The sequence below is a fragment of the Rosa chinensis genome, chromosome 7, assembly GCF_002994745.2.
Source record: "Rosa chinensis cultivar Old Blush chromosome 7, RchiOBHm-V2, whole genome shotgun sequence".
NCBI lineage: Eukaryota > Viridiplantae > Streptophyta > Magnoliopsida > Rosales > Rosaceae > Rosa > Rosa chinensis.
Window position 1 is genome coordinate 45,979,634 of NC_037094.1, and position 11,336 is coordinate 45,990,969.

General features: G+C 37.9%; 3 protein-coding genes and 1 long non-coding RNA gene across 5 annotated transcripts; 3 read left to right on the forward strand and 1 right to left on the reverse strand.

Annotated features, from left to right (window-relative positions):
* The first annotated feature begins 243 nt into the window (after positions 1 to 243).
* Positions 244 to 2,138, forward strand: LOC121050571 (G-type lectin S-receptor-like serine/threonine-protein kinase RKS1). Its single transcript, XM_040511169.1, has 2 exons — positions 244 to 1,394; positions 1,875 to 2,138. Exons 1-2 carry the CDS (start codon positions 825 to 827, stop codon positions 2,136 to 2,138), a joined length of 834 nt encoding a protein of 277 aa, XP_040367103.1. The 5' UTR covers positions 244 to 824.
* Positions 2,139 to 2,365: 227 nt separating this feature from the next.
* On the forward strand, positions 2,366 to 3,229 carry LOC121048767 (cysteine-rich receptor-like protein kinase 5). The gene is made up of 3 exons (XM_040511170.1): positions 2,366 to 2,490; positions 2,570 to 2,720; positions 2,796 to 3,229. Exons 1-3 carry the CDS (start codon positions 2,402 to 2,404, stop codon positions 3,096 to 3,098), a joined length of 543 nt encoding a protein of 180 aa, XP_040367104.1. The 5' UTR covers positions 2,366 to 2,401; the 3' UTR covers positions 3,099 to 3,229.
* Positions 3,230 to 3,937: 708 nt separating this feature from the next.
* Positions 3,938 to 7,810, reverse strand: LOC112175443 (G-type lectin S-receptor-like serine/threonine-protein kinase At1g11410). Of its 2 annotated transcripts, none has more exons than XM_040511164.1 (7): positions 6,392 to 7,810; positions 5,892 to 6,029; positions 5,490 to 5,632; positions 5,095 to 5,305; positions 4,750 to 4,987; positions 4,488 to 4,638; positions 3,938 to 4,403 (listed from the first exon to the last, which is right to left on the reverse strand). In XM_040511164.1, the coding sequence occupies exons 1-7, from the start codon at positions 7,641 to 7,643 to the stop codon at positions 4,113 to 4,115; spliced, it is 2,424 nt and encodes an 807-aa protein (XP_040367098.1). In that variant the 5' UTR covers positions 7,644 to 7,810; the 3' UTR covers positions 3,938 to 4,112. The 2 variants fall into 2 exon arrangements, with proteins under 2 accessions (XP_040367098.1, XP_024168886.1); XM_024313118.2 differs by having other exon boundaries at positions 3,938 to 4,412.
* Positions 7,811 to 7,961: 151 nt separating this feature from the next.
* On the forward strand, positions 7,962 to 10,469 carry LOC112175445. Its single transcript, XR_002926454.2, has 5 exons — positions 7,962 to 8,285; positions 8,521 to 8,592; positions 9,431 to 9,572; positions 9,663 to 9,723; positions 9,836 to 10,469. It is a non-coding gene; the product is annotated as an uncharacterized LOC112175445 (long non-coding RNA).
* Positions 10,470 to 11,336: the final 867 nt, after the last annotated feature.

Here is an 11,336-nt window from a genome sequence, read left to right on the forward strand (position 1 = left end):
AAGAAAATCATTATGTGAATCATACAGTCAACATCCAAGACCAAGTTGTCCAATTTGTCGTGCATCATTGACGAAACGTGTCCTATATTGGACTATTGGCGAAGTGTTCTTTTTGAACCCGCGAAGGAAACGAACATAACTAGGAGATAGAGACATTACTCCATAATCTTCTAACACGGCATTACTATAGCACGAGACAAAGACCAACACGTACTAATTAGGAGATAAAAGTCTATCCGCTTTTATTTTTTCGACGTTACTAGCTAGATCATGAAAGAAGACAGAGATAGAAAAACAACCCTGCTTCCTTCTTTCGCTTTTATTTCCTACACCATGATCGACCTGAATCAGTGTTGTTCACTTCCTCTTTTGCCATTGGAGATTCCGTTAAGCGGCCTTGGCAGCTTGGCTACATCCAATTGACTCCGGATCATCTCGACGTACAAGATCATATATCTCATTGATTCTCCTGTCCATATCAAGCTAATTTTGCTTAAGATTCTCCATCAGCTTCGAAATCGTATCCTCCTTCTCCTTCACTTGGTGGACTAGACCCTGCAAAATTTTTATCTCTGATGAGTTGATGTAACATTTGCCAATCAAGAACACCAATGTCAGCCAGGCAATTTTCTCCACCGCTCTGAATTTCAGCTAGCTTCTTGATTAATTTCTGGCTAGAAGAGACAACGGTCTAGGTCCGACAATTGAGAAAGTTGTAATAGTAGAAAAAAAGAAGATCAATGTAATTCGATCATTACCCTTCCAACTCTGAAAATCAGAAACTTGCCACTGTTCACACCTACGAAGTTGCTAATGCCAAGAAAATGTTATTCAAAGCTCTGCTTCTCTTCCTCCTCTTCCGATTTTGCGAATCCAGGGACACCATAACACGGAACCAAGAACAACTGAAGGATGATGGTGGAGTTTTAGTGTCCAAACAGAGCAAGTTCGAATTGGGTTTCTTCAGCCCCGGAAATTCTAGCAACCGGTATGTTGGAATTTGGTATTCTCAGACTAGAGTATCTAATAAAACAGTGGTGTGGGTTGCAAACAGGAACAATCCCATAAATGATACCTCTGGTGTGCTCACAATAAACAGGTATGGAGAACTAGTCCTTTATGCTTATAACATGGAGAGCACTCCTATTTGGTCTACTAATGTGTCGCGGTCGGTTCAAAATGTTAACACAAGCACTTTATCTGCACAGCTTTTAGATACAGGAAATCTAGTTGTGTTCCAGGATGATAATAATGAAAACCTTTCATGGCAAAGTTTTGATCATCCCACAGATACTTTAATTCCAGGTATGAAAGTTGGGGTGAATTGGAAAACTGGGCAAGAATGGGTTTTAACATCTTGGAAGTCACAAGATGACCCTGCAATTGGGGACTATGTAAGATCAAATATGGACATAACACATATCATCATAAAGTAATTGATGATTAGCTTAATATCAATCCTAGTTTAACATGGATACAAACAGTAAATCAATACTTGTAACTTAATGAAGCAGTGTATCTATTCATTAAGGTAAGTAATCCTATTCTTAGTCTGCAAGAAAGATTACAATGAAGTGTTACATTAAGAATCTAACTAGGAAACCTAAACCGATATGGATAGCTTTAATGGGAAGCTTCTTGAGGGTTAAGTCTCCTATATATACAGATGAATTGGTCCCTGATTACTGCCGACGTTTTGCATATTGTTCTGTCCATTGAGAAGCAAGTTGGTAAGTAACAGAAGACTATATTCAGTGTTCGTGTTTGTAGCATAAGATGGAATCCATGCCAGTGATTGCTGAAGGTAAGCCTTAATCCCTTTTATGATTGTGTGCATATGTTGTGAGCATGTATATGGTTTTTTAACAGACTATACCTTAAGGCTCTATCCAAATCAGATTGCATCCCCCGAAATTTTTCTGTACAAGGGTTTGAGTAAGTATTGGCGAAGTCCAGGGCCATCACCTAGTGTGGTCACTAATCAAGAGGAAACTTATTATCTCATGGATGACACCAATGCAATTACAAGAGCAACCGTGACGGATTCTGCGCACGAGCGCTTTACATGGGATGATGGTGGCCTTCAATGGAAGGAAGACTACTCTGAACCGAAGTCCCTGTGTGACCATGGGTATTGAAACAAAGCACGTGTAGATGAAATAATGATTGGTTCAAGCCATTTCTCAAATATAAAGAATATCTTTGAAGCTTCTTTACTAAAGAATACCATTTGCATTTTGATGAAGATGACACAAGACGGTCCTTCTTGGATTGGGAAAAGCGCTCTGAAATTATCAACGGGATTGCTCGTGGGATTTTGTATCTTCACCAAGACTCAAGATTGAGGATCATTATCATCCATAGAGATCTGAAAACTAGTAATATTCTTCTAGATGCTAAGATGAACCCAAGAATTTCTGATTTTGGCATGGCTAGAATATTCCATGGAGACCAATTGCAAGATAAGACGAGGCGAATTGTTGGAACATAGTATGAATAATAAATAACACATCTAATATCTTAATTATGCCATTCTTTTGCTATGACATTCTACATTGTTTATACACAGTGGCTACATGTCACCAGAGTACGCAATATTTGGGAGATTTTCAACGAAATCTGATGTATTTAGTTTTGGGATCATAATGTTGGAGATTGTAAGCGGCCGGAAAAACAATGGTTCTGAACTAGAGGATCCTTCCATGAACTTGATAGGACGTGTAAGCAAAACATATTTTTCTAACCCTTTTTTTCCTTAGTATTCATTTGTTTTTTAAATTAAATTTTAACTGCAGGTTTGGGAGCTATGGGGAGAAGGCAGGGCCTTAGATATTGTTGATTCGACACTGAAGTCATATCAGCCTAATGAAGTCATGAGATGCATACAAGTTGCGCTCTTGTGTGTACAAGAAGATTCAAAGGACCGACCTGCCATGTCAGCCATTGTTTTCATGTTGAGTGGTGAAGCATCTCCTCCATTGCCTAAGCATCTGGCATTTGTTTACAGAAGAGATTCCGACGCTGATGTTGATCCGTTACATGCAAACGGAACTGATTCTATAAATGACTTGACAATAACTACAATGAAAGCTCGATAATGATGCAAAACTTAAAATTCTGACAATATGTACCGGTGTTTATTTAATTAATTTTTCATCAGAATTTTCTGTTTTTAATTTCCTATCTGTTTCTATAAATCAAATAAGATTATCTAATCCAGTTCCTAATATCAATCTATTCCAGACAGGGTACCAAACGTGGCCAATCTGCATTTAAAAAAGGAAAAAACATTAAGTCAGAATTTAATGGTACATAGAAGGAAACCACTAGCAATGGATGGATCAGCTGATCAAAGATAAGATTACTTGTGCTAGACTTTCCTAATTTATTTTTGGTTTCCAAGTTTGTCAAGGAAAGTATAATTTCCTAGTGATTAGGGGAGAGACAGACTTTTGTCCTAGTAAGTAGTAACTATGAATCATGGCCTCTCGGTAATCTAGTTTTATTTGTGGCGTGAGATTGTGTAGTGCTAGCAGTCTTCTGGTGCTTAGTTTTTCATTGAATTGCAAGCAAACTTTTCACTGAACAGTCTATGGCAAACTTTAACAGAATCAATACTGCTCTGCTTCTTCTGTTCACTGATCTGTTTCCTACAAGGAGTTACATCACCTGGTATCAAGTATCAACTATGGCCAACTTGGTGACAAGTTGGCCATCAAAAAAAAAAACTCGGCGACAAGTTGCTAATGCCACAGCAAGTTGTGAACCTATTAAGCTCCAATAAAATCACAAAAACAAGAATTTATGACACAACTCCTCAAATAGTAGCAGTATTTGCAAATTCCGGCATTGAGCTAATTGTAATAACAATTGAAAAAGCCGCTGAATTCCAACCCCCAAGCAGCCCTTCTCTGGGTTAGCAATAAATATCTCGTCGACAAAAAATGCATCCCTTCCCTTTCTATTTTATTCTATGATACGGAAATAAAATAAAATAAAGGCTAGCTATTCAAAGACATTGAATATATTATATATAACTTATGACTAATCAAATTACATTTGATAAAATAGTCATGCCATGTCTATAGTATATTGAAAGAGTTGCATTTTAATCATCGAACATCCACATTGGTTATTGTTAAGTCATTTATTGAACATAATCCACTTGCAAGGGATGGAACATTACTGCATGCACTTTTTCTAAAAACAAATGCAGGCTGCTTAGGAGTTGAAAGAGATGCTTCACCACTCAACATGAAAACAGCATCTGACATGGTAGGCCGGTCCTTTGAATCTTCTTGCACACATAAGAGCCCAACTTGAATGCATCTCAAGACTTCATCTGGTTGATATAACTCTAGTGATGAATCCATAATTTCTAAAGCTCTGTCTTCACCCCACATCTGCCAAACCTATAGTTCAAAGAATCAATTAAGAAAAGGGATGAATAGGCAAGTAATAAAGCCAGCAAAACTTGTGTTGCTCACATTTCCTATCAAGTTCATGGAATGATCCTCCCAATATGAACCAGAGTTTTTCTTGCCGCTTATGATCTCCAATATTATGATCCCGAAGCTAAAGACATCTGATTTTGTTGAATATCTACCAAAAACTGCATACTCTGGTGACATATACCCACTGCACATAACAACATAAATTCACATTAAGAATAGTAAAATAAACATTGAATGGTGATACCAATTCTTTTGAATGCACGTTTTTCTGCAACTGTGCAAGTGAGATTCTCACTATGTTCCAACAACTCTGGCTGTCTTATCCTGCAATTGGTCCCCATAAAATATTCTTGCCATGCCAAAATCTGAAATTTTTGGGTGCATCTCAGCATCTAGAAGAATATTGCTGGTTTTTAGATCCCTATGTATAATTCTAACTCTCGAGTCCTGGTGAAGATAAAGAATCCCACGAGCAATCCCATTGATGATTTCAAAGCGCTTTTTCCAACCCAAAGAGGACCTTCTTGTGTCATCTGCATCAAATATTTGGATTTTATATAAATAAATGCTGGACGGTATATATACTTCTGTTATGTTAGAAATGGCATAAACAATTGATCTTTCCTCTGGATGTACGTACCAAAAAGAAAGAAGTCCAAGCTTTTGTTGGACAAGTATTCAAGGACCAACATCTTTTCTTCTCCCGCTATGCAACAACCCAAAAGTTTCACAAGGTTCCTGTGTTGAAGTCTTTCTATAAGCACAACTTCATTTTTGAATTCTTCAATCCCTTGCCCTGAAGTTTTGGACAATCTTTTCACAGCAATCTCCTGTCCATTTGGTAACTGACCCTAAAATTGTAATTAGGCAGTAAGTTTCACATAATGAAAGTAGCAATGCAATTGCTACTATTTGAAGATAAAAGTGAAGGAAGCAATCAAATCCTCAAAGAAATAAAACATAAGTACTTTCTTACTAATTAAGCAGAAATGCTACAAATGATCAAATTTTGAGGACATCTAATTTGGGACTTGCCTTATAAACAGATCCAAAACCACCTTCCCCGAGTTTATTTCCAGAATGGAAGTTGCCTGTGGCTACAATTATTGTGCTCAGAGAGAAAAATTGCAGATCAGGGTGTTTCCTAGCTTTTCCAAGTTCATCCACCACTGCTAAGTCTTCATCAACACAGACAGAAAATTGTTGGAATCATTTTCTCCACACTATTCTAACCCCATTAGAAAAACAAGTTCAAAATGCTTGTGCATGAGGGATATGGATCTTGTTTTATAGACTGCACCAGCGTTATCACCAATGCCATCCTTCACTGTATTGGTATTTAGTAGACCAAAAGTCGAAATTCATTTGTTTCTTGATCATGGAATATTATTCATACTTCCACTTTGCCTGAACTAGAAAAGACAAAAAATTCTATACCTTTGGTTTTCCTTCTTTTCTTAAGCCACCAACAGCCAAACACAGGGATTAGTACCAGCACCAGTAGACCAGACAATATTGGAATAGCCAGCATGCCCCTCCTTTCCAAAAAACCTTCTGATTTTCTGGAATACATAGCTACGTATGAATACAAGAAGGTATTAAGAAACAATGATGAAGAGAACTTACATGGATAAGTAAACCATTATAGTAACTTTCATAGTTTCTTCTGTTATGTTAGTAGAAAACTGACATTATTTAAGGGTAAAAAAATCACTAGACTAGGAGATATTTAGCTCAAATTACTAATAAATTCAGAATCTTCAAATTACTTTTAACTCTTCTAAACACTCACAGCAGTTGTAAAGATGAAGTTCCCCATGCACAATCATGTTTGCAGGATTAGAAATGACATTATAATTAACCCAAAAAACAAAGTGAAATACATAATTTTCCTAAACTTGCAAGAATTTGCTTCATTTGCAAGCAAAGTATATTACCTAACTCAATTTCATCCACACGAACATGTAGAACTTGTCCTTCATCCGTGTGCTTCACAATATCCAGCAGCTCACCATACCATGTCAAGCAATCAATGCGCCCTTTATTATTGATGCTCATACATGCTGTGCAAGAACAATTTCTCAAACATTCCTGCTTGCACTCTTTGGCACTCATACCAGTATCCAGTCGTGCTACTACTGTCGATGTGTCTGGAGCTTTCACCCTTGCCACCTCTAAAAACCCATCTCCAACTCCACACTTTGACACTCCAACTCGCTTACTCAGACACCCCTCTGACCCATCATTCTGATTCCAGTCATTTATAGATTTAGGTTCATACCCTGGTAAACACTCACACTCAAACATATTAATATTGTCAGGGTTACATTTACTATAGGCACCACACTGTCCATACAAGTCACAACGGTATTTCGGTGCAGCCCATAGTTCCTTCCATTGATGGTCACCATCATTCCATGTCAAATGCTGCAATAACCCAGAATCATTCACAACCATTCTAAATTTTATAGTGGAGTTATCACTAGATTGTAGGTAATACGTTTCATCATTATTACTAACAAAATTGCGCCAAGGCCCAGGATCACTTCTCCAAACCCTAGTAGTTAAACCCTTGAACAGAAAATATTGTAGCATGGCCGTCTGGTTCCAATGAAGCCTATGGCTATAGTCCCCAGTTCCAGGGTCATCTGGTGACTTCCAAGATGTTAAAAACCACTCTAAACCAGTTTTCCAACTCACCCCAAGTTTCATACCAGGGATTAGAGTATCTGTAGGATAATCAAAACTCTGCCATATAATAAAGCTTTCAGTTTTACCATCCTGGGTCAGAACTAAGTTTCCTGTATCTAAAAGTTGTGCAGATAAGAGGTTTGTTTTTATGACTGACCGAGACATATTGGCAGACCATATAGGAACGTTCTCCATATTGTGAGCATAAATGACTAGTTTTCCATACCTGTTTATTGTGAGAACACCTGATGTATCATTGATGGGGTTGTTTCTGTTTGCCACCCACACCACTGTTTGGTCAGATATCTGAGACATGGAATACCAAATTCCAACATAGCGGTAGCTCGAGTTTCTGGGGCTGAAGAAACCCAATTCAAAGTCGTTTCCTTTGGACACTAGAAGGTCACCATCCTTTACTTGCTCTCCGTTCCATGTTATGGTGTCCTTGGAAGTGGACAGTTGGAAGAGGAGGATGAGAAGCAGAGCTTTCAGTAACATTTTCTGGAGATTTGCGGGTATGAAAAACTCAAATGTAGTTTGAATTAATCTCAGTCTAAGTTGAGCAGCTTATACCGACTCCTTGACTTATCAGAACATTGGTGGTCTTCATCAATGTGACCTGGAAGGAAGGGGCTATAGCTAAGCAGAAGTTCAATCTAGCTTTCCTCTTTGGTTGGCCTTGAGACTTTTAGTAACGTGCTCAGACTTTTATTTGACGTGGCACGAGGAGAATGATGGGTCAAAGTAGGGGCTGAAGGTAATTTCACAGTTGACGGTGCCGTTAGAGTAAAACGTGTTTTACAGCCTCCTCGCTGGCACATCCAAACCCGTCTCTTCTCAGACCCAAAATCACTTCTGTTCCTTCCCCTCTCACCACTTGACTTCATAACCAAACCATTCCCTTTCGCTCTTTAACCAAAATCCAATCTTTGAACACAAACCAAGCCTATTTCGTGGGTTTTCTGGGAAAGCAATTGGATTTTTGTTTGAAAGGAAGTTAAGGGTCGTGTGAGTGCAAAAGAAGATGGCGTTGATGAAGAAGCTGAGGAGGAAAGTGGAGGGGAGAGTACCTTGCCGGAGCGGTTTAGGACTTGACCGAAGAAGCTCCTGACCCTCCTGTGAAGTTGGCATGGTTTCTGGGTAAAATGCTTCACTATCTTTGTCTATCTTTTTTTTTTTGTGTTTTATGAGAAATTGGTGATGATTGGAAAAGTGAGCAAAATGCAAGATTGAGTCTTTGGGCTTGCGTTGAATTGGGGTCTTGGTACTGTGGAATCATAGTAGAGTCTTGTTTAGGATCCTTGTTTAATTTGAACTAGTCCATTTTTTTTTTTTCTGTCCTTTTTCTTGTGAGCACAATATTTCGTTTCTGCAGTTTCACAAGGATTTAAGGAGCCCATTTCTACGGTCTGGCTGGAGAGTAGCACATGGCAGTGCTACTATGCTGGTAAAGATTTCAGATTTTTCTTCTGTGTACAGAACACTGTTTTGAAAGATTCATATGATGTGATTTGCTTGTGTAGCCAAATGGATAGTTGTCAGTATTGTTGAAAAAGACCAATTCATAAAGCTCGTTAAAGTTGAAAATGTTATCAAAGTTGTACATGTTGTCCTGAACTCCTGAAGCATAGAAATTTCTGCCATAAAATGTAGCATAAATTTTACACATCTGGGTGGCTTAATTTGTAATTAGTTCCTAGTAAACACAAACAATACCATTAACCCTTGCACACAAGCATCAAATACAAATGCTGCCAATAGACAGGAACATTACCCAAACTACAAAGGAAAGATTATACTTTTCTCTCAAGGATTAGAAACAAGTTTTCCACTTAAAGAGTGTAATCTAGTGAGTGTATCTTTGGGTGGAATCAATAATACATAGTGGTTTATATGTGATTGAGCTTCTTAAGAGTCCAAGAGCACTGTTAAAGTTAATTGCACTGACTGAGAGAAATCATTAATGGAAATAGGTAGGCGGCTTTAGTTATGAAGCCATAATCATTGGAAACTTATACAGAAGTCCTACCTGCTTTTCTGTGTAGTGTAGAATATGATGCAGGATATACTTTAATAGAAAAGTGATTAAGTTGGGTCGTTGAAATCATTGATTAAGTACTTAGCTTTTTAGGATTTCCATTTACTTCTCAGGAAAGCGTCTTGTGTTATTGTGAGATGGGCAAAAGATATCGGGGTTACTACGGTATTTTTAGCAGTTTGTTAGTACTAATTTGTTGGTCTTCTGTATTTAACCTTATGTGTGGTCTGATCCGAACATAAAACAGGTGAATTGGTGCGGTAAACGGTAGCAACAAGCAAACGGGTGGATGCAAGAGGCATAGAAAAGAGAGAGATGGACAACAGACATGTATAAAAGAGTTCATGAGGCGATCCAAGTAAAAGTGGAAGTTCATGCAGTTCAGACGAGTAAGTAGTTTATGTCATAGCACATTGTTTATATATAAAAAAATTGCAGTCATATGTAATGGTAATTGATGTAATTGATTGTGAATAAAGGTCAAGTCCATCGAAAAATCCCAAAAAACGCATGAAGAAATTAGCATCGGCAGTTAATGAGGTACAGCGTTCGAGTCATTTGTTTAATATCATTAAAAACAGTTCATGGAATGATAATAGAATAAGGCTGACAAAGTGGGAAGTTGACAATGACAATTACAATTATGTTTCAGGAAAAGACCGGTGACACTGAAATTACCATAAGAGGTGATTGCCAAGATGATGGAAAGAATGGAAGCTTCATAACAGTTCTGGTGAAGTTCCCATTATCATTTCAATGGCCGGCCGGGCAAAAGAGTTCAAACAGACTGTTGGAAAGCTGTCAAATGAAAAGGTTTTAGCAATCAGCGATATGGGATTTGGTAATATTTTCTTGTTCCGGTGCAGCAAATTGAACCTCCACCTTTGCCAAATGTTGGTCGACAATTTTGATGTAGGCATGAAGATTCATGGGAGGTTGATGATCAGCCATGAAGATTTTAAGCGGGTAATGAATGTAAGGGATGAGACTTGTGAAGTAGAACTAGCTGGTTGCTTGGATGATGCAGATATCGTGCAACTGAAGAGCCTGATATGTGGAAGTGATAGTGAAATCAGTATTGACCGCTTGTGGAAGTGATACCACTTTATTAACCTACTATTATTTCTATCAACATCTGCACTCCATATACTCAACCAAAGTTGAAAACATTCCAATCCATATATCATGAACAACCAGAATCAGAGTTGTAAAGAAAGATGATAAATCATATTTATTCCACAATGATTGGCAACATAGGCCATGACTTCAGCAATTGTAATCCTTCATGTTGGGTTACTTAAATAATTTCCTTTTAAGATCCTGATAATTCCCCCTGCATGCAATGACTCTGCAAAGCCCAGATACTAATTACTCTAAACCCAAAACGACATCATCTTTACAAACTGCTCGCTACTACTACTACTCGAAATCTACCATTTGATTTGTTCTGAAAACATATGCTCACTACTACTACTCTCGAAATCTACCATTTGATTTGTTCTGAAAACATATGCCAACAAATTGCCCCTTAAAATATATAATATAGAGGGAGAAAACAAAACTGCCTTTTAACAAAATACCCGAATAACCATTCACATGTGAAGCAAAATTATAAGTTCTACCCACTGCAATGTTCTATTTCGTACTCTCCTTGAATCTTTGAAATCATTGAACTTAAATTGTACATTGTTTTAGAGAATTAGAAATTGAGAGAAATTCGCTGTGTATTCTCATTGATAATAGGGGCCTCTTTATATAGAGGATTACAATGCATAGAATCTCAATATAAGAAAAGTAATCGTACATTGAATAATAATCTAGATCCTTCTAATTTAACCCTATTACCACTCGGGCAAGTAACCTAGAGTTTGGGCCAAACACAAATTAGGGTTTACTTGAACACTCCCCCTTGTGTTGCCCAAACGCGGTGCTTCTCTCGTTGCCTCGTTAAAAACCTTGCCGAGTAACAAAAACCCAGTGGGACAAAAATAACCTCGGTTGAAGGAGAAAAAGAGCACAACACACCCTTCACGATTCGAGACGAACATGTAGACATCTCCCCCTGATGTCTGCGCCTCCCCCTGATGACTACAGTCATGGGAGTTCATATAATTTCCACAAGCCAATTCTTGTCACATGTTTCTCAAACATGG